A 24,033-nucleotide genomic window follows, 5' to 3' on the forward strand; every position below is an offset into this window, starting at 1 on the left:
AACACATTTAGTAATCATGGAACCATATTTATCTGTTTATGATCAAGGTATATTATGTTCCAGAGGATGATTTGTATTTACGTTTTATATTAGTTTAAAGTTATGTTTCCCCCAAAGCACAATGTACACAAAGACAATCAAAATCCTTTGGAGGAGGTTGTAATGAAGTGTAGTCACAAGGGCATTCAGTGTGGCAGACACTGCATCAATACATGGGGACTGAAGATGTGACCCAGAAACAATGGAAAAAAAATACAATCTACCACTTGTAGGCCAACTTCAAATGTCTTTTGGTTTTATTGATCTGGTGAGTGTGTCAATTTCTGCTCAAGTGCTGTTACAGCCTGATTTTAGAGGCTCTTAATAAAACCACAGTACTTGCTGGGTAAACAATTCAATGTTTTCTTTGCTATTTGTCTGACAATTTCAGAGTATGTTTAAAACACTTCTACAAAACTAGACCTTTTAATCACAGAAAAACTTAAGAAAAGCTGGTGAACTTATTTAGTATTTCATTCAACTACTGAAGGACATGAAAAGAAATCTATCACTTGTTGTGAAGTGATTTTATTTCTTTGATACAGTATATGCGTAGATGTGATGACATGAGCTCTTTTAGATAATAAATTTGAATAATAATGGATTTGATTTATATAACACTTTTAAAGGCACTCCAATCACAACAATGAATTCATTGTTCATTTAGTTTACATTCACGCACTTGTGGTGAGATACTTTGTGTTGTTGCAACTGCCTTGCGCAGACTGTAGAAGTCATGGCTGCCAACTGGTGCCAATGGCATCGCCAACCATCACCAGACATTCATATGCAATCCTACATCAGTGTTGCTGTCACTATATGGATATGAATATGAAAGTTATCCCAGCCTTAGTTTGCTCTAAGAGGTGTGCAGTCTTAGGTATCTCACAATTTAATTGGATGTCAATTCAGGGTGCTACAATTAGATTATAAAATATTGTCAGGATTTTCATGCATTTTTTTTCCCACATTAAAGCTAGGGGTAGGTAATGTTGGGGAGCAAGCAAGATTTTAAAGTGGCACCCTGTCTTGACCCCCCCCCCCCTCCTCTCTCTGGTTTTGGTCCTTGCATGATCCAAGGCTTTTTTATAAAAAATGAACAACTCCATTTTGGTCCGAAAGTTTGGACTGGTCAGAGTTTTTGTACATTTACAGTAAACCTAGGGGTCTAAATATATTTCTTGTTGTTTATGACTACAAAATGTATAGACTACTATCAGGATGAGTAACCACTTTACCCAGGGTAAAAAAAAAAAAAATGTCTCTGAGCAATATTACCTACCCCAGTTTTGAAGTTTTGTTTCTCACTCTGAGGCTACCTTATACTACTTTATACTCCATTCAGTATCCAGCAATTCAAGTTACCAAGCAAATTTATCTCCATTGTCTTATTTTTGTGGAGCCATAAATAAACCATATTTTGTCCGTAAATGTTCCTCTGGAATCTTCAGAGAAAATGTGTTAGCACCAGTTAGGAACAACAATTATGTGACAGAGCTGCTGTCACATAATTGTTTGTAGTATTAGCATTAGATTTTATATTGGCTTTGAAAAACATACATATGGAGTAAATCTTGTCCAGGTCTTCTCCTTTCCATAAAAACATAAAAGCTTTCAAATGCTAGCTTTCAAACCCGATGAGTAAATCTCATGCTAACAGTAGCTGCAAGGCTAGCAGCTAGCTTCTTGCTATCTTTATTGCTTACTGTTTGCTGCCTGTACTGATCTTCCTCAAGTGTCTGGATGGTAGTGTGACTTTTAGCTTTTTGCCCCACGTTACAGTTGCTTTTTTTGTCATTTAATTATAATGAAAAATAATTGTTTTTGAACATTTACGACTTGCAATTAAATCAAAACACTGAGATGAATTGATTTGTGAATTGAACTAATCTAATTGACTGTTAGAAAAATGGATTATCAGCTTAAACAGGCAAAATAAATAAATACATATAATATTCATCTCAAGTCTAGAAAAACTTTATTTCAGTTACTTGTGCATGAAAATCAAGAGGTTACGTTCGAGCTATGTGGTTAGGATTATGCCTAAAGCAATAAGTAAGGTTTAGCCATAAATAACTAAACATTTTGGATTATGGCTAAACTAAGAGATCAGGTTTAAACATCAACAACTAAGTGGTTAGGATTATGACTAATCCACGAAGTTATGTTTAGGCATGAACTAAAAAAAAAACCTTAGGAAAAAACAAAACAAAAAACATTACAACTTGTCATAAAACAGAACCTTCCAAACCCTCCATTTCTAGTCCATGTTTTCATCTTAAGTTGACAAAAAAAATAAATAAATAAATAAATAAAAAAAAAAACTAATCAAAATGATGGAAACAAAGTTCTTAGTCTGTATGTGTGTAAAAATTACATTAATATAATGAAATGTGTACTGGACGGTTGTCCTCTGACTGCCTGGATCTCCTGTACTAAGCTGCACTGTCAATCACTGTAATAGAAAGGGAAAACTCAGGCTAAATGGCTTATAATGGGATATGACTGGGGAAACCTTAGCACTGACCTCACTAACCACTAGTGCAAACCAGTGAAGAGAGAAAAGCTCCACTGCTCTCACTAAAAGCTACCAGGTTGTTCAACAATGTGTAAAAGTAAATCTGGAAACTAACCCCAAGCACTAAGGATAAAAAATGAACTGCTAGATGTACACAACCAATAATTCTATCACAGAAAAGTGAATATCTACTGACCTGAGTGTGGAACTTGTAGGAAAAAATAACAATGATATTAATTATGGCTGCTGATTACACTAATTAGCCGAACAATCGTATGACTGACTCCTCTCAGGAAATTTCCTTTTTGCTTAACATATTACCAGAGCGGCTGACATGCAGCAGTGCAGCATCGTTATTTTTATTACCTTAAAGAATATGTTTTATGAAAAGAGGATTAAACTTGACCTACAACGCCAATGGCATTTGCTTTTTATATTTATTGCTCAACAAGTAAAAAAAATAAATCATTTTAATATTCTGCAAAGAACACACGATGTGCTTGGATAAATTTGTTCCTTTTATAAGTTTAGCACACATTTAGCCAAACCAGACTATTTACTGCAGTCATAGTTCAGTTAGCTGACAGTGAGGAGTGTAGTTGTGAACAGATAAAGCCTATAACGACATTTGCCATAAATTTAAACCTATCCCTTGTTCAAAATTCCTTTGCTACTACACAGAAGAAAAAATAGTATACCATGGAAATGGGAATATTCACTGTTAACATAAATATATATCATTCAATAAGGCATTAAAAAAGTGTATGTTGGAATAACATAGTAGGATGTCATCTGCCATTGTTCACGTTATATTGCAGTGTGAATTGAATTAATTCCAACAGTGACTCAGAAAGTATCCCCCTTTATTGGGTGTAATTATACGTGGGCTGATGCAGATTGAGGTTAATTCTTTAAATGTTTTTGCCTTACGTAGCATCAATTGCCAACTGCACAGAACTACTCCCCAGCATTAGTCCAAATGAATATGTACAGGTAAATCAATTGAGAATACATTTCACATGGGAGTAAATTTAATCTGAGGAAGAGTTTCAAGTTTGGAAGAGCTGGATATAGAAACAGACAGATGATAGATAAGGGGAAAAAAGACAAGAGCAGAGCCAAAGATTAATGAATAGACAGGCTGCTTGTAACGCAAGAAAATGAAGATGAATGATTCCTGGCTTCAGAATGAATGAATCTTTTCATTAGAAAAAGTATAAAAACAGAGGAGAAACAGGGGAGAAAAGGACAAAGCAAGAGACGGATGAGGGACAAAGGCAGGGTGGTGGTGATGGGGTGTGTGGTGTGGCACAAGAGGAAGAAGGAGGAGACAGATGAACTGTTATAGATGGAGACAGAGGGACAGTTTTTAGGGGTTTGAGACATATGCATGGCAATGAGGAAAGACAGGAAGCGCCTGTGATGGATGGGAGGGCCAACGCAAGGTTACAAGACAGGAAGAGAAGTTGACAACGTCTGGACTGAAGCACAAGATCGAGGAAGATGATGGTGAGGTGGGCAGAGGTGCAACTGCAGTAAGACTGAGTTGGGATAAGGAAAGAGTTGGAGTTTAGAAAAGCTGCTTATTAGAAAGACAGAAAGGAAGGAGGGTTGAAAGGGGAGGAACAGGCGAGGAGAGGAAGGTGTATTCACTGAGACAAGCTGTCACAACGGGAGCTGACTGTTCAGCTTGATGGTCTGAACTGGCCTGACCCACACAGCCCAGGATGCGGGGGGGCTGAGGAATGAAGAGAGGGCAGGGAAGGGGCTGGAGATGAGGAGATGAAGATGGGGAGGACAGAGGTGGAGATGGAGAAGCAAAGGCACACTGTGAAAGAGAAGAGGAGGCTTCTTGAGGAGCTGCAGTCTGGCCTGTCTGGCTTAGGATACCACCGAGACAGAAGTTTAAAGGGATAGATGGATGAAGTAGGATGGCTTGTCTGTGCTGATGAACTACTTTCTAGCAGGCAGAGAGTGAGAGATGCAATGAAGGGTAAGAAACGAGGGACTGAATTGTCAACAAAGAGATTTTCATGGACTGACTTAAGCCAGATTCACACATCAGAATGACTTAAGTCAAATAAAACACTTCAGTTGGGGGGGGGGGGGGGGGGGGGGGGGAGCTCTGCAAAGTGTTTGCAAACAAGCTGCAAAACAGGAAAGAGCCAGGCTAGAATTTTTGAGGGCCATGTTAATATTAAAGAAAATATATTAAATTTCTTTTTTTTTTTTAAAATAATGTTAATAATTAACACGTGTTAATAATTAAATTATTTATTAACACGTGTGACAAAGATGTACACCGGATACGACATTTTGCTGTCAAAAAATAATTCTGTCATGACATCTCTTAATACAAATGGACATTAACTTAACACGCTGCATTTTCAGTGCTATAGAATAAAATATAGGAGTTCTGGATACCAGAAGGTCATACTTGAAAGACTGGGAACTGTGGTGCTAAAAGTAAAAAAAAAACAAAAACATTTGAAATAGTATCCAGAAGAACTGCTTATATTACATATTAACATCTTATGTTAGGTTAAGAAGTGTCTGAACTTCAGACACTGCTGTCCCCAAACTGGCCAATGAGAGTCTATACATGCTGATCCTTCAACTTTTAGCTGAACCTTCAGCGACTGAGTAACAAACAGCTTGACAGGTAAAACTCCAGTGTGTAACATTTAGGGTCATCGGTTGGCAGAATCCAAATTTTATCTTTATCCAGACACTTTACACAGCTGCAGTGCAGATTGTGTCAGGATAAACAAAGTTATCGTATGCTATTTTAAAACAACAGTGTGGATGATCAGAAATGAATCCCAAACCTTCCCTTCAAACATCTATTGTATTTATGATATCACTTCAAAATCTTTAACTTGGGGGGAAAAAACAATGTTGTTGCCATTTTCTTACGCCATTAAATTCATTTGGTTTCCTCAATAAGCTGGAATAAGTTCCCCTTTAAGACTTTTTTCTTTTACAATTTTCCAATGTAAGATTTCAGTTTTTCATCAACAGAGAGAAAAATAAGTCAGTATTAAAAGGACACAGATGGTTTCAGGATGTCCTTGTTGAATATTTAAACTTTCATCTGGCATTCAAAGGGGTTGATAACAACAGCAACAACTTACTTTTTTAGGACTAAAGGACTAGTCGTTTAGGACTAACGACTGACGTAGCAATTAAACACAAAATAAAAATGTCTAAATGAATTTCTAGGCTCTGCAGACAAAACAATCGTCTGGTAAATTAATCTTATTTATTGAACATAATAAGAATGATGAAGCATAGAATGGAAAAGGACAAGTCCTTTAGTGTTAGTAAGGATAAAAATGGTTGGAGGAAGATGAGAAGAGGCCAAACAGCAGAAGGCTGGAAAGGAGACAGTAGGTTGGGATGGGAAAGACTGAATCCTGGATTGGATTTTCCAGCAGTGAAACCTTCAGCGCAGAGGGAAAATACCAAATTGCATCTCCTCTATTCTTCCTCCTCTTCATGCACTTCATTTCAGCCTGGAAATCAGCTGCTAAAAAAGCTGTGTGACTTTCTGAATAGACATTTTTAACTCATGAATACTTGTGGCAAGGTGGAACATAATCACCGCCTTTGCACCCCTCCCACATGGTTGTTTCCATCTTCCCTGGGAGATGTAAAGCAAAGCTGAGCAGGATGACTGAATGCGCACAGCTAGAAAATTGGTTTGGGAGTCAGGATGTTCTTTCAGAATGCATGTGAATTTACACACACACGTACACAGTGGGCCTGCACAGTATATGAATATTATTGGGGGAACAGAGGCTCCTTAGAGTATTTCACTTCAGCTATATTCATGTCATGCATTATCCATGGTATAGCTAATGCATTTCTGAACACCATCCTCTACACTCACATCTTAAAGAAGCTAAATCTGCTTAACATGACACCTAAACAGTTCCTGTCATGTTCTTTTTGAAAGTATCATGTATATGTGGTGTCCACCGTTTATGTGAAAAGTTTAAGCAGTTTTGAGATTAAGGCAGGCAGTAAGAATTCCTTGTCACCATTTGCCTGTCAATAACACCTTTGTAGAGCTCTAAATGTGGCAGTAATTTGAGGATCTGCTGACATCAACAAACCTGCATGCCAGCCAAAAAGGAGAGTGAGGAGGGAGGGAGCAAAATAAAATAAACAAACCCCCTCATCTTATTCCCATATCAGGCCGTACTCAATTTACCACACTCACATTGAAACAGGGAGGGTAAAAGCGCTGCCAAGTTGTCAGATCAGTTGCCAATTCCAATTTACTTTTTCCAACACTCACAGCAGCTCAAAGCAGATTCGGAGCCAGCTCATTTCTGCAAAGTCACACAGGCTTCTTATGTTTACACATGTACAGAAACTCCATCCTTTGGATCATTTTCTGTTTTCTAAAAGACGCAACAAACAGTCTTGATGCTTTGCTCATAAACAATGATCTTTCGGTCAGGATTTCTGTGCACGAGCCAAGGAAGGAATATTTTATTCATTTAATGACTTTAATCAGTTCAAATTAAAGTTTTTTTCCCCCTTTGTTCGTTCTATAATCTCTTTCTTTCAATTCAGCCAAATTAATGAGCGCTTGTTTCCTCCTAATTCAGATGCAAAGAAGCAGAAACATATTCAGGGTTGCAATGGGGGTCAGATGAAGTGGAATAGAAGGATGGATGCCTTGCAAGCAAGCAGTGCCTATAAAAAAAAATGTATTCTAAAGACATAATTATGTTTTTACTCCTGCCAGCAATTTATTTCTTGTTGCACTAATATAAGGTTCTACAGCCATACATGGAAAAATACTGTGTGTTGCATTGAAATGGCAGAAACCACAAACAAACTGAGTCAAAACGCAGAAAGCAATTCTTACTTAAAGCACTATGAGCATTCTCTAGACATTCAATGTAGACTCTGGTCTTTGCAATGGCATTTAAGTGAAAAACTAAGCTTTATCTGGAAGTCAGCTCGCTTCATACTGCAAGGACGAACCGACAACACAGAGCTATAAATTTGGAAAACAGCCCTCTAAGGGGGAGGAACTTAGAGCACTCTCCTCCAGGACATTATCAAAGTGCTACATCTTCAAATATCAAGTGCTTGTTTAACATCATGGTAAGATGTCATGTCAGAGATTTACTTCTGGCACTACACAACACTGGGGTCCTTAAAAATGGAAAATACACATGAGAGCGAGAAAAAAGTATTTCTCAACACTTCTGGTTGCTGAGACTGAATATATGACAGATTAGTGCTTAAATCAGTGGAGTCCCTCAGAGAGGGAAGCTGCAGCTGTTTCTGTGCTGGGTGGCGAGGGAGTCAGTGGATCATACATCACGCCGTCTTCTTGTGGGTTAGACCCCAGGGTGCCGTTGCACTTATACTTAAGACAGCGATGTATATGGATGGTCTCATAGCTGCAGGCTAGAATACATTACAGGCAACTTTCTGCTGTCCCTAAGCGGACAGCTGTGTATCACTAGGCATGCGAGAGTGGGGACACACTCGCTCAAAAATGGTTGGGAGTTTTCCACACACATTAGCTCCATTTAAGTCGCAGACACAGGTTGTCTTTGGCTTGCTGGCTTTGTTTCTGTTATGCATGTTTTCTGAGCCCTACCCCCTTTTGCAACTGTAGCTAAACCAGTTAGGCTAACAATTCCAGCATGGTGTATGATAATTACGGCCGATTTGCCAGTAGTTTTCAAATAAAGGGCCTTCTGTTTCACACGAAATGAAGCAAAGCGGATTTATTTCGGGCCACCAAAATACTGTGTAAGGTGGTGGAAAATACTTTCCCCAGTAGATTTTGTAGCTGAAGGTAATACCAGAACATTTACTCAAGTTTTTATTGATTTAACTTAATACAGCAACTTGAACAGGGTTGTAACTGCATGGATATGATGGCTACATATGTTTCCATGGGGCACGGCAATAAACCAGTCTTGTGGTACTCTAATACAAATAAATGGTAAACTTAAAAAAAAAAAAAAATACTGCTGACAGCAGAAGGAATAGTTGGGCTTGCCTACATGGAACAAAAAGATATTCTCATGAATAACTTTAGCAAAAGCTGTGCTAGTTTTAAGCAAGTTCTGACATATGTTGTTTCTATGCAATGGTGTGGGCAGTTTGGGGAGAAAAAGAAAAGGCTTCCAACCGGCTCCTCTGGTCTGCATGTCTAAGTGCCCTAGGGTAAGATGTTGATGCCCCCGATATGTCATCAGTGCATGAGACTGTGTTTGACTGAGCGAATATGGTTCGTAGTGCCCAAAGCTGTGAACAGCAGCAAAAACTAAAAGAAAAATATATAAAAGAAGACAATGTAATATAAAAACATTAGAGAGAAGAGAAATTATCTTTTATTGATGCTGTGTTTTCTGGATGGGGAGAGCCAGTTGACTCTACCCCTCCCTTCTACAAAATATGCCCTACAGCTCAGGACTATCATCCAAATTGAAATTTATTCTCAAATGCTTCCTTGATCCGCAGTTCAGACACAGTTAGTTGGTAATAATTCCTTGATCCAATTTCATTGCAAACCAAAGATTAAAAAGTATCGGCTGGAGAACCCAATCAGACGGGAACACGGCAGCATCACAGCCAGTCACAAGTCCAAACAAGGTGCGAGAAATTTCTACATCACATTTAAACTCAATAACTCTGGATTTCATTGTTTTAAGTTTTCAGAGGCTAACACTAAGGCTGATAGTTGGTATTTACAACAATTCACTGATAGTTAAAAGTTTTGTTTTTTATAAATGGAAGCTTTTAGCATTGCATACTGGAGCTGGGTCCATATCATAACGGTACATCTCTGTCATGCAAAGTGACAATAATAAACATTCACTTTTGGTATTACATACCCAAATCAAGTGGTAGGTATGGCTGAAGCTGGTTGATTTTTTATTTATTTTTTTTTATAAATATCTAACAAGATTCATGATAGCCACTGAAACCACACAGTAAAAGAGGCTGTTAGAGGGCTAAAAAAAAAAGCAGTGAATGAGTGATACATGCTTATTTTTTCTCAATTACTGAAAAGAAAAAGTGGCAATTTGTCATTTACAGAGTAAAAATGTTTTGCCATTATAATTCTGAAGTACAGCAAAGTTCAACTTGGTTTTGGAATTGAAGTTGTGTCGAGAATGTCATTAAATATCATCTTACAAATCTGAATAGCTCAACAAATGAGGTGTTTTTCCTCCAAGACAAAAGGTGACCAGACTGTGTTTTCTCATAGTCCATTTGGTAGTTACTTCAGGCACAAAAAGAAATCCTCTTCGGCACATTTTTCATGTTTTCATGTCAAATCAGACATCAGATATTTTAATTAGCTCTTGCATTAATTTTAATATTGTTTTGCACAGGCAAAAAATAACATCCTTCAAACTTGATACTGTGTATCAACCTTACTGGGGTCCATGCACCGAGTCATTTTATCTGTTTATAAGCCACCATCAGACCAATGTCATTTATAAGATGTCAAAGTTGTTGTTGGTTTTCCCTAAATCTCTACCTTCTGGATTTCAAAGAGATCAATAAACATAAAGTTGCGTTAATTTCTAATTCAAGATTCAACTATTACAAAGACTCCTGTTTAAACAGATATATGAGGAAATAATGCAATGGGTTTGTAGACTGAATGAAAGATTTTTAAGATGTAGTAGAAGGATATGCATGCAAATATATGCAGATGGATCATAAACAATCCTTCCTGATGCCTTACCTCCTCCTCCAGACGACTGTCAATGCATTCAGGTTTGCATCTGAATCTGATCTGAATGAAAAACTCACTTTTTTTTTTTAGTTATTAATTTTGACTTAGTGTGGAAACTCAGACACAAACACAAAGCTTCATCCAACAAATCAAGTATGTGTTCATTTAATGTGTGCTTTTAGATGCTGTTATGTTCAACAAGTCTGCAGTAGATAACCAACCATGAAAACAAAAAACAATAATGTGCATTGTGACACAGGAGCTCAAGCTTGTTGTGGCATCACTTTAGAAGCGCCATCTGCTTCATTCCACTGCTGAACAGATTGCAGTGCTTTCAGCTAAGAAAATATTAACTACTTTCATGAATGTGTGTCTATGAATGTGCTCCCACGCACATCCATCCACGAGGCAGCACTGTTTGAGGAACAAATAAACGTTCATTATCATCAGCCGTCTTTGTTTGCGTCCAGCCGTGTTTGAGTGGGCATGTCAGGGCTGCAGAAAGTAAATGCGGCAGAAAGATACACAGCTGGGTGCAGCCTTCCCTTTAGGTTAGCGAGCGCAGCTCATTCAGGCCTGCTGATTGGCAAAGGGTTGGTTCCCCTGGATAGGCTGATTAATTCCTTAATTAGCTCCAGCAGCTCCTAATGAGATGCCTATACCGCTTCATCCTTGATCAGAGGAGGAGAGCAGCAGAAGCACTGGTGGATTACACGCACACAAACACTATTTCCACCTACACCCACCTTGTACATATTCATAAACTGTTTCATCACTGCCACATAAGCTAACAGCAGTGGAGAAAGTTTTGGTCGTGCTGAAGTGCTTGTTTGCACACACACACTTATCTGGCCGGTTGAAGGATGTAAGGTTTTCAATTAAAGCTGAAAGTCAGAGTGTGTAGGTGTTCAAGACAATTGGATGGGGTTAACACGGGGTTTCAAGCTCTTCATTTGCAGCCCGACTCCACAGAAACCAGCTGGAGCTTATTTGCATCCACTCATCTTTCTTAGTGAGTGAAAAGATGACGCTAAATACGGTAATTAATGTATTTAAAGGTTAGTACCATGTTTACTCCGATAGTTAGCCTCTAATCTTCTGTGTGCGTATGTATTTGGGGAAAGTGACGCCATAATGTGGCTTCTGTATCTGAGAAAGCAGGTGGAGAGGAAGAGGAGGGGCCTGGCTGAGGAAGAAGAGAGACAGGAAGTGGATGTGTGGACCAGAGAGGAGGTGGAGCAGCAGGCAGAGGAGAGCAGGTGTAGCATGGCTCCCACACTGCTTGCAGCATCTGCTGCTGGGCCAGTGAGTTACTATGATCATCCCTGCGTTTGGCACGTGTTTGTGGAGAAGAGTGAACTCCACGGACAAGTGAACACTATCTCTCTCACTACTCTCCCAGGGCTCCCTCCCCCCCTCCTGCTTTATCAAACTCCCTATCCCGCAGTCCTTTCCCGTCTCATTTTATTATGTGTGTGGACATGTGTGTGTACGCTACAGCCAGTTGTCCTATCACCTTTGCCATTATCCTCCTGTCAATCACAGCAGCATGGGTCAACCATGCCCTCGATACAAAGAGGTTCTGTCCTTGACCTCGTCCTCCCTCCAATGCAAATGACTAGTATTCATATTGCTGGTAGGAAAAGATGTGTGCCTCTAACATTAGCAACAAATCACGCACTCTGTCCAGCCCTCAGGCGCTATGGAAGGTAACTGTAATGGGTTAATGTAGTGGTAGTGTCAGCATGGAGGAGTGGAATAGTGAGGGTGAGTGAAGATACAGGGAAGAGGAGGGTAGATGGACCATTGTTTTCTAAAAAAAAAAAAAAAAAAAAAAAAATCAATGTGAAGGTCCAAATCCTGGATGAGCTAATGTTTGCTTGGCCAAAAGGGATCTGGCTACATCCTGGAAGAAAAAATGTTTCAGCCTTTTGCTCATGTGATATTGTGCATGTAGCTTTAAGTGCCTTTTTACAGCTGCATTTTTTGCAAAGCCAATTGCTAATAGTTTGCATTCACAACTCAGTGCATGCTACGTCTTTACATGTGGTACTGTGCAAAGTCTTCAGACATCTTTACATATTACAAGCAGCATATTTGGTAGGACACTTCAACCCTTTCAGAAAATGTTTCTGGCAATTTCTTTAAGTCATGTTCAAACATAGTTCGCCTGGCTTCTTAAAAGTACACGTTAAAGCTCTTCTTTTAAATGTGGCTGTCTCTTGTTTTGTTTCACGTCAAAATGATTCCTCACTGCTTTAAAATTGGTGATAGGCTGTAAGAGACTCCTCCACAGAGCCTCTTTGTGGAGGATGTTTTACTCCACAAGGCTTGTTTCCACTGATTTTCATGCTAATTCTGGTGTTATTAGGTAAACCTATCTGTTCCTCTCTCTGTTTCTTCTTGTTTAAAAGACACAACTCTTCATTTCACTCTTCTACAGAGATGATATCTGACAAAATTCCAGCTAAAAGCAATGGATCAGCTGAAGGAACAGATGGATCCGGTTTCAGATGTTGGAAAGCTGTTGATGTGCTTATTTTGTGTAGGTCAAACTGTTATCTTTGCCTTGATTGTTGAAATGGGAACAAATTTTATGAGTCATCGTGTCAAGCTGCTAATAGTTGCCTAAAAGATATTAGTTATTAAGCTGTGTTTTCCATTGACACTGGATATGAATGGTTCCCAGTTAAGTATTTCAGGACTTAAATAATATTATAATCTTCTGAAAAGGTAAAAATACTTAAAGACATTTATTAAGTTGAGACCACATTTTAAAAATGACAACAAAGCTTGGCTGCTTGGCAGCAAATAATAAAGAAGTGAGTAGTTGCACAGTACTCTATGCTCCACATTTTGAAAGAATTAGACTCACACCATTCCAGTATAATTTATTATAAAGCTAGTTTGTTTGGAAAAGCACTTTATTGTTTTAAATATCTAAAAATGTGTGTGCAAAGCTGTAGTGCAAGGCTGCCATTTTTAAACAGTGAGTATCATTGAATTTCCAGCCAACGTTCAGTCTTCCATTTCTCCGCCTGAAAATAACTTTTTCCTCCTTTGACTTGTATTCCCCAGTAAAGCACTGTGAAAATGTCATCACTCAGTTTCTCTCTGGTTCAGAAAGCTTAATCATTTTAAATGACTTCAAAAAGGCCTCAGGTTTTAGTTCTTAGTTATTAAACGACGCTGGAATTTAACAGCTGCATAAGTAGAAATGTCCTCCTGTTATAGCACTGATGGCAGCCAGAGAAGACTATTAGGTAAGGCAATGTGGAAAAGAATGGAAGACGTATTAAAATCTCTGCATTCACAAGAATTATAAAGGCTTTACCTGTTGCAAATAAAATATTTGTGATGTTAGCTGATGGCAGGATTTTTTACATACATTTCTGTTGTATTTCTGTTTCGGGAAAGCATATGAACTCAACCAAAATGACACCAGTAGCAGACAAAATGCTAATGAAGGCAAAGAAAATACAGAAATAGAAGAAAAAAAAAAAACATTTTAAATTTCTGAGGAGTATTTACTTTGTTATTGTCCAAAACAAATACTTCTGTTTTAATGGACTCTTACAGAAACAAACAGAGTCTGTAGTATGGAGAAGAACATACACAGAGCTCTTGAGTTATAATGCCACATGTTAAAAACGTCTTTGTGTTGGCTGTGAGGGCTTAGAGGCTGACACAAACACACAATATCACAGCAGATTTCACATACTAAAACTGATGGCTCATCTTCGAAGCCGTGGTGTTTACACGCACTGACAGCTCATCTTTATGAGAGTCAATCTGTATGTACAGATGCACGGGGATGCTATTTTGGCTCCCAAAGCAACTCCGCTGTCCCTGTGGGAGAACCGAGTCTCCCAGTTAGGTCTGCAGTGGCGTGCTATGATTCAAAACGGCTGTCATCCCGCTGTAATGATGATCCATCCCCTGCTATTACCAGTTCGTGGTTTCACACTTACAAAGCTGATTGTTTGACATGCGAAACATACATCAGCATAATCTGCCCCATAACTCAAGATTTTAAAAGCGCCCACAGCAAATGGTGGGGGAAGGAGGAAGGATGGACAGACTGGAGAGGGAACAACACGCCAGGCGAAATGAGGAGAGAAAAACAGAGTGTAAGTTTAAAATAACCATAAATGTGTTTTACTTTAAGTAGAATCCTTTGAGAACAAACACAATTTTAACTAAAGAGATAAAGATTGACACAAGAAAGAAAGTCCTTTGACTGTATAAACTGTGATCCTAAAGAAGCAACAACAGCTGCAACGTGCTCGTTCAAACTGTCCAACTCAGGTTTAGAGGAACCACAGCTCCAAAACCTGTACAACAGTGGCTCAGCCTGCAAAATCCCAGAATAAATAAACAATGGCCTCCAGCAAATTTTATACGACGATATCCTTTAAGAACACATAGAAGTAAAGGCTTTAATGGCTGCCAGACGTCTCAGAAGGGAACAGACCCGAGGTATTTTAAGGTTTTCTGATCCAGATTGTTTGTGAATGATGTTCTTTTAGAAAATGACCACAGCTTGGTCTGCAGCAATTGAACAGATGGAGGCCAGTGCTTCAAACCCTCACTCTCATTTCCTCTTGGCATTCAAGACATGCCCTTACAGGTGGGATTAATTTTCTTGTGGGAATGAGATTAATGCTGATAGCAGTGTAGCATGTTCAGGAAGGATAAATCTATAGGAGGAAAGGGGAGGGGGAGGAGAGAACGTGAGGAGAGAGGTTGAGCGGAGGGAAAGCAGGAGATGGGAAAGGAAAGCTGGCTTTGAGGAGGAACGGAGGAGAAATCACGTCTGGAGAGCGGGAAAGAGAAGTTCCGAGGGGTGTCTGAAAACATGCCTGCGACTGTGTTAATGTGTTGCAGACAGAGAAGGAGGGCGCCTGTGTGCACTTCACCTCCTCATGGGAATGTGTGTCAGACTGTGTGTGTGAGATGAAGGCCAGCTGATGTGCTAATCCCTTCTCAGTATATACTGGACCAGCCTGTCCTCTTTCTCAAAGTCACACTCTATACCACCCAACACACACTTAAGACACCATAGCCCTTATGCCCCCCCACCCCCCACCCCACCTCACAAAGAGTCAATAGGACTTTGCTCATCAATTCTTTCGGGAGTTGCTATGGAGACTGAGAATAGTGCAAGAGAGTGTGTAAGTGTTTGGTGTGTGTCATAATATCTTCTCTGGTCCTGTCAGGTCGCGTTTCATACTGGTTTCTTCTCATCGGACGACCACCCACACACACACACACACACACACACACACACACACACACACACACACACACACACACGTGTGTGCACATTAAAGACCCCCTGCTGAAGGCTTGAACAGACACTTTTCACATCCACTTTCACTGAATACCAATTCAAAAAGAGCAGTGTGTGAGAGTGAGGCAGAATTATCTGCCGAGCGAGAAACATTGGTGCTCGTGTGTGCGTGCCGTAGATGTGTTTAAGAGTTGGCTCCCAGGGTTGCAGGAGATGCCATCTCGGCTGCGTGCATATGCACAGTAAGCAGTACAGAGCACATACAATTGTGCTCTAGATGCCTGTCTGCTCTGGTGCATTCTCAAAAGCGGCTCTGCAGGTTTTATTTTTAGCATCAAAGGCAAATGGAGCCCCTCTCTTCCCTGCTCCATCCCCCTCCTCCTGCTCTCTGCCCTCTCTCTCATCTCTCTCCCACTGTCACTTCTCTCTTCTCTCAAAACCTCTCTCCCTATTTTCTTCGTTTGTGGGACTATTTTACTTACGTTCATGCATGCAGATACGCAGCTCATGTTGCGCGTTGTATGTCGCTGTTAAGTGCTGCCGCACCAAAAAAAAAAAAAAAAAAAAAAAGGCTCCAAGCTTTGAACTGAGCTGTTCCACCTCTCGGGTCTCATCATCTTTGTTAATGTTTGAATGAATGCATGGTCTCACTTTCATCTCTCCCCCTCTCACATTGGCGGTGAAGGAGTATAAAAACCACACGGATGTACTGTAAGCACGCTTGTCACTGAGGCAGCTGAGGCAAGGTCAAGTGCTCGATGGCCTGGTAAAGCTTTTCATTACATATTTAACTCTGCCAAATTCCCTGTGGAGACCTTGCAGGAGACTCTTGGCTTCTTTAATCCCCTCAGCGCCAAACTCGCCTAGCAGGCTGCACGAGGCTGTATTTCCATATCAGCATATGGACTAAGTTTGGCACGTCCTGCTGTGTGTATGATGCTGAGGTGGTGAGCATTTGTGTAACACTGGCAGGGCTGTAGATGCAGCTGTTACTGAGTTTGCCAGTGGAGTCAGAAAGATAAAAGATTACCTCTTTCACACATCCAGATGGAAAAAGATTGATTTTTAGATTCCGCTTCCTCCCTCAGTAACAATCTTATCTCTCTGTAGTTGGTATTTTTTCTTGTGTGCTTTCTTAAGTGTATATATATACACACACTATCATCTCTGTACACACACAAGCATCCACATAAAACCAAGAGGCAGAGAGATTAGCGGAGAGCAGAGCAAAATAAATTCAATTTATTTACAAAGCTTACGTGTTAAATGGAAATAAAAATGAACTAAATATAATCCCAACAGTGCCTCTATTCCTAAACTGCTCTCTCCACATTAAAGAAGCCAAACTGGAAAGTTTCAAATTATGATGAAAATAAGCTTATACCAGTTTCATCTTATAGAAACAATTCTTGGAGGTGTTTGCAGAGGACACAAAGCAGCTTCGCTAACTGGGATTATGGTTTCCTAATGAGATGCTGGGAAGGGTTTAGAAGAGATAGATTGATGACCTGGTTGCCACAAGGTGATTTTAAGAGACGGTTGTCTTAAGCTGCTGTTATCTGTGATGCCATCGCCACTGACGGTGTAAACTGTGACGTCAGAACTTTACTGTGGCCTTTTGTTACTGGACTAAAGCAGAGTTTGACTGGTAGCTGTCTTTTCCCAAAAGATAAGTGTTTAAAGGTACAAAAACCAGAGATGTGGTGTAAACAACAACACCGAGGATCAGACAGCATCAGCGAGAGGTTCTTCAGTCAGTAAACCATAATCATGAGCATTTCTCTGTACCTTGAAGGAACAGTGTGCGCGTCTGAGACAACAGGGAGTCTTCATTCTAGAAATTCAATTGTTAAATTAAAAATAAAAAAAACCACAAAGCCTGACACCCTGTTAACACACCAGTCTGGCTCCTAATCTTTAACTTTCATTAGTTAAGTCCAAGAACTGAAACCATTCCGTTAATGTCTCGGATTAGGAACTGCTGATAGTTTGGACAAAGACACAAATCATCATAATACAGGATACTATTTGGTAGGTTTTAATAGAAACATGCCCAAAGGATGTCTTACATGCACGTAAGCACATGAGCACCAGGACGATTCAGCTATGTGGAAAAAAAACAAAAAAAACAAACAACACATGGTGCCATATTTTTGTAGGACAGTTTTGTAGCAGTTATATCATCTTTGGCACTGTGTCACTGACTAAAAGGGTAAGGCAAGGCAGCACAAATTCTGCTTCAATTACAAGAACATGAAGTGGAGGCTAAAGCCAGTTTTAATGGTTTTTTTCTCTTCCTTTTAAAGCGTGGTGCTTTTCTATTGAGTCTGAAACCACTCAAACCTTTTTCTCAGCCTTGAGCATTGAACAGACACCATTTGGCAGGTTAAACAGTCTAGTCTGCTACTCTCTAAGTGGTTTTTAACAGTTTAATTTATTTGTTTAACTTGAATATGCCGACTGCAGACGTGTGGTGATCCACGTTACACATGTAAAATGATACATACATCACTACAGGTCACAAAGCCTTCAACTATGTGAAAGAAGTTCATTACATTTGTCCATCAGATTTCAGAATGTAAAGTCATTTTTAATGTCTTTAATCCACAAAATGCCACAGAAATGTCACTTTTCTGCTGTCAACATACAGCATGAGTTACATGAGCTTTAAATCTTAAAAACCAGAATTATATTCAGCAGAACTAATCTCCAAATCCTAATCATTAATATGGCCTGCATACTTCAACACCTGCTAAGACAACCACAAAGTAAAAGACCACTGTAACTCTTCTCCGTCTTATTTTACCTACCCAGCGACACCATCTCTGACACTTGACATTGAAGACAGACTAACACAGTGATTTCTGTCTATACAGAGGTGCAGACACACACAAAAAGCAACAATTCACTGAGTTAAGATTCAGCATCACCACGCCTGTATCAATAATCCTGGATTGCCTTTCCAAATCGGCATGTCGGATTGCTGAGGCAAGAACACAAACACAGCGGAAACCATCGCGCAGCATATCTGCAGAACAGACATCGATATGCATGAATGCATGCAGCTATACGTTCATGGTTCACGCCAGTGCTAAACGCACACAGACACACACATTTCTAACTCTCATAGTAGCTATGCTGTGAGTCTGTCTCAGCAAACAGAAAATACAATCCATCATACAGGATGCATGGGGTGAAAGATTACTCACATTTCTACCAATCATGGCCAAATTGCTCTGGATGGCTCTCATATTTGAGAGATAGCTGAGGTTGTCTTTTTGCATACAAATAACTAAGTCTCCCCCCTCAATTTACTTTCTCCTTGACTCAAGGAATGTGTTGAGAGTGTCACAGAGGGGAGGTTCCACTGTGGTGTTTCAGATAGAGAGATGTAAAAGAAAGGTACAAATCCAAAAGGTAAAAAAAAAAAAAAAAAAATGAATTAGCTAAGAAATGACACAGTCAGTGACTCTTTCCAATTCAGTACACAATTTAGAGCAGCTGCTGATAGTTCTGACTCATTTCATCACCCTTGAAAACTAAACTTTCTCTCTTAGTAATCCACTTATTTAGATGCCTTCTGTACAGGATTATTTTTCATCCATCCAAAGCTCAACATACCCGGCTCAAGCTGGCATAAAACAAGGCTAAAGAAACAGTTTACACTCAGCATGACCGAGGTGTGCCTCGGTCTCATAAACCCATTTTGTGTCAATTAGCAACTGTCACAAATGAATTAAAGCATTAACGAATCTAATACTAAATCCTGAGAAATGACTATTAGCGGCCACTATTTTGATCCAAACACATTTTCTGATCCACAAAACAAAAATAAGTTAAAACTAAGTAGTTTATTTATCACACTGTAATCCAGTGGAGAAAATATGATATTTAGTTCTATTGGAAAACATGGTTTAGTTAGTGCTCAGTTCAACCCCATCCAAGTGTGTGCATACTAGCATAGTATACTAGCAGGATTCAGGAATATTGCTATGAAACTGGTCCAGTTATACTCGCTGATGAACTTTGCAAAAAAAATGCCTTAAAAGCAAGTAGATGCAAATGAAAACCTAACACTACTGTAAAGCCAGTGTAAGTGCTCTGAAAACAGCACCGTAATCTTCTTTAAGAGAGCCACAAAACAAATCAAAGCCCTTTTTGAAACAGCTTCTCGGAGCTCACTCTCTCTCCAGCTAATGAAATATCTAATGCACTTAGTTTCTTTTAGTTAGCACCTGCCTCCTTAGAGGCATGTTATGTTCCTCCTCTTCAAGCTAAATTACTTGATCTCAATGGAGCGAGACAAGAGCGCGGTGAGTAACAAAGAGGAGAAGTCGAGGGTATTTTCAGGAAAGGATGACGAGCTCGTACTGAAGAGCATATTTGACTGCGGCGGACCTGAGCGGGATGGTTGTGGTGTGCAACATTTGGCCTGTGAAGCCAACCTTAAACACCTCCTAAATCCCTCACTTTTACTGCACTGCGTCTAGTGCATCATAAGCAAGTCTCTACCTCCAAAACACTTTGGAGAGGGATTTCCTCTTCTATTTTTTTCCCTCTTTCTTTACAATCTTTGCTCTTTGTGAAATGACTTACACAGCTACAAAACAGACATTTAGAGATTGGATATGCAAAGCGAGTCATGCAGTCAAAATGAGTTGCGAGGTGCATTTTTGTGTCAGTAAAAGTGGCAGACCTGTGTCTGATTTGCATGCTTGCTTCCCTCTTAAATTCCCTTTCATAAAACGCTTTCTGCGGGTGCTACTGGCAAATAGACTCAGCAGGCAATAAATAAAAGAACAGCGGTCACATGAAAGAAAGATGTTGGTGCAAGACAAGTTTAAGGTTGTGAATATTTACCCTTCCGGCAAACATGAATGTTGAAATACAAAAGAAATGGAGATCATGCACAAGCCACCGTTTCTTAATGCTTCTGTCAGGTAGATGGGAGTGTAATTTTTCAACCTGTATCTTTATAGGAATATTTGTCCAATATATTAGTAGAAATGAAAATTACAGTGAAGTAATTAAAAGAAAGAAACATTTCCCATTAGGATTTACTGTCCGACTCCCAGTATGTGTCTACAACATGCAGCATTTTTTTAGCACAATTAATATCTAAATAAGAATAATCAGCTAAAGAAGCCAGAGCACTGTGGGAGAGAGCCTACACTGGTTGTCATTACGCTGATGAACTTTATTAAAGTCATCCATCAACGGCTGAATCAATTCAGATTAAAGATGTAGAATCTATTGAGGAAAAATGACTCAAAAATGACTGATGGGGCGACTGTGCGAATAGGAGAACGATTGTGTTTATATGGTAAATCTTGTGAAAAGGTGGGTTAAAGTATACATTTCTGAGCTGAATATGAGCTTACTTACCAAGCACACCCAGCCGGTAGTTCATGGTCACCACAATCACGTTGCCGTAGGCTGCGAGGACGCTTGCATCAAACATGTTTCCGGTGCCTTCCATGTAAGAGCCTCCGTGAATAAACAGCATCACTGGCTTCTTTCTGCGGTCACGGATATCTGCACATGCAAACGCACACAGGAAAAAGTTTAGGGATGAAATGCATGAAAGAGTCAATAAGTGTATTTACAAACCGCATATTTTTCTTTAATCAAACATTGTGTTCAGGCATAATATATTGATTAAACTGAAAATTACTAAGCTGAAAAAAAAACAAAACAAACAGAACGTACAATTCCCTGTTGCTGGATGTCAGATATAAAAAATGAGCCCAATGTCACGGAGATTTCAGACAACAGACAGTGACAAGAGACAACAAGCAGAATCTCAATAAGCATTTCCAACTGATTAAAGAAATAAAGCCTGGAGGAAATCCCTGGCTAATGATGAATATTTGATCTAACATGTTTATTAGAACAGTTTTTCTTTCACATCAAGTCCCAGATTGACCAGCTCTGCCTCATATGCAAGCACGTAATGAGAAACCGCACGTGCAACTCATCCCACCTGCGCTAGATTATTCATAAAGAGCATAACTTTTATTTAGATATAGACCGTTCGTTGAAAATGAGAATGTACATACTGTGTGCACGACAACTCTTTTGTGGTGGAAATGTTGTCAAGAACAGCTGCTGTTGCCAGCAGCAAACACACATATTTACACTGCGTCAAGAGGCAGTTTGAGATGACAACTAGGGGGGAAAAAAAAGGACTGGTCTCCACAAGCACTCTTCAGAATGAAAACAGAGCACGAGGAAATGCACCTGAGATGGGTCAGTAAAGTTGGTGTTCAGATATTCTGAGTGCAATCAGCAAATAATAAAAAGCCACTGGTGCAGAATACATCACATTTGCAACGAATTACCATAATTTCTGCATTTCATTTTGCACCTCAGAGGTTGGAACTCCCATAAATGCAAAGTGCGACTTGCCCTGCGATGCACGGACAGCCATTTCAAACTATTCCTAGGTCAGCTCCCCTGTGGGGAATCTTTAGAAAACATGACTTTCTTGGATGTTATCATTTTGCACTGGCACAAACTGTTAGTGGGTCTTTGCCTTGAGGTAGAAAAACAGTAAAAGATAACAAAAATGTCTCACATTAAAATGTCATGTTCTGCCATCTGGAAAACAATGGAAAGGTTTGAGGGTTGCTTTCTGGAAGAAGACGTGAACATTTATGCTGTGATGTGATTTCACTTCAAACCAAAAGAAGTTATTTTCTTCATCTTTTCTTTCATTTCCATGCTGAGAGTCTTGAAGTTTTGCTTTCGGGGGTGCATGTGCGGTTGCAAAGTGCTTTGTAAACAGAGCTGAGTTGAGTGTTTTACAAATTCATTGTTTCAGTGTATTTTCATTCAGATGTTTGCTTTGAAATTTAAATAGTTACATTTTAAACATGTTTTTTGTTGTTTTTGGGGAGGAAGCTGAAGGCACTTAGTGAAGCAGACTTTTGCAAGTAATACAGATAATTTCAGGAATATGCACGACGTCAGTCATGAGAATTTACAACAGAAGCCCACTCCTGCGGTGCTGTGTGCACATGCAAGATGGTCCCTGATGGATCCTCATTGCCCTTTGAACTGCTCTCCCAGCTGACTGTGGGCTGCGATGCTCGTGCCTGCCAGGAGCCCATGGTAGCATATGGCATGCAGGACTTAGCACTGTGGCACGGTGACAGCTCTTGTTGCCTTCTGTGTGTTTGTGTGTGAGTGTACACGCAGGCCTGGGGATACGAGAGAGCAATAGAGCACATCAACCACATAAATAACCGCCACAGCATCTGTTATGGGGGGGCGGGTTGAGGATGTTTGGCCTTTTTTGAAACCTGCTTTTATAATCCTCCACATTACATACCTGCGAGCACACACTTCAAGTACTTAGCGAGCTATCACATGTGAGTACATGTATACACAGCCATGACAGTAAAATGTGCATCTGTCCAGGAGACACACTCACTTTGGGGTGAAATTTACAGGCAGCTGCAATGGAGTCGCTATGGCAACTGTTTCACTTTGACTAGCTTCCCCCCCCCCCCCCTCTCTCTCTAACTCTCTCACGTGGGTAAGGTCTCTTTGACTGTTGCTGTGGCAACATATTGCACTGGCGCATCTCTAACCCTGTGATGCCCTTTGCCACATTTCTACCTGCATGTCATTTCATTAGTGGCAAATGGCCATACACACACACACACACACACACACACACACACACACGCACCTGCTGCATATGCACCTCTGCTTTCGACAACAGGAGATGAAGACTGACAGCCACCGGTGTCGAGGGAGACAGAATGCAGATGCACTCATGTACCCGCCCACTCCCTCATGAGACACAAACACACCAAGCAGGCTGTCACGGTTGACCTGTAAACTTTGTGTCCATGGATCACTTACAGGGCGAGCCGCTGGCTGTGCCACAGTGACAGAGAGGACTGAGGCCTTCAGGGGCGACAAGCTCTCCTCCATCCTTTCTCAGGCTCTCTCATTCTGCCTCTGGCATGTTCATGTTGCTACCTTAACCTATGTCTTGCATGCAACACCTGCAGAAAGGCGGGCAGTCAGGTTTGCAGTCCTAGGGTTTACATTTAATCCTCAGGTATGATGCACTTTTTCCGAAGCTGATTCATACATTTCCACCTTTTAAACAAGCACTTTTATTTTTGAAACTAAGGGCTTAAAAAAAAAAAAAACAAAAAAAAAAACTAATCAACCCATCAGCTCTACTGGGAGAATGTGAGTCTTTTTACTCCCCCCCCCCCCCGAAAAAAAAAACAAAACAAACCAAGTCCGCAGGCTAACAGAACAGATGCTGCATGACAACATTACGCGCTGGAACATGGAGGCAGTTTGAGAAATGGGAAAATAAGACAGTTACCATAATGCACAAAGAAAATCTCCACAAATCCCAGACATCCTAAGCTTGATTATCGACAGATGGTACATACTTCCACACAGGCATGAGCTAATGCTGTGGAA

The 24,033-nt window shown here is 40.0% G+C and overlaps 1 protein-coding gene across 2 annotated transcripts in view; it reads right to left on the reverse strand.

Moving 5' to 3' along the window:
- Positions 1-24,033, reverse strand: part of nlgn2a (neuroligin 2a) — a gene marked incomplete at both ends in the record, with an annotated part of 128,469 nt that overhangs the window by 51,145 nt on the left and 53,291 nt on the right. For both annotated transcript variants that reach the window (XM_079257297.1, XM_079257296.1), the window contains one exon: positions 20,965-21,114. In XM_079257297.1, coding sequence (XP_079113423.1) covers positions 20,965-21,114 — 150 coding nt within the window. The remainder of the gene's footprint in view (positions 1-20,964; positions 21,115-24,033) is intronic.

Source organism: Telmatherina bonti (assembly GCF_933228915.1).
Source record: "Telmatherina bonti genome assembly, chromosome: 18".
NCBI lineage: Eukaryota > Metazoa > Chordata > Actinopteri > Atheriniformes > Telmatherinidae > Telmatherina > Telmatherina bonti.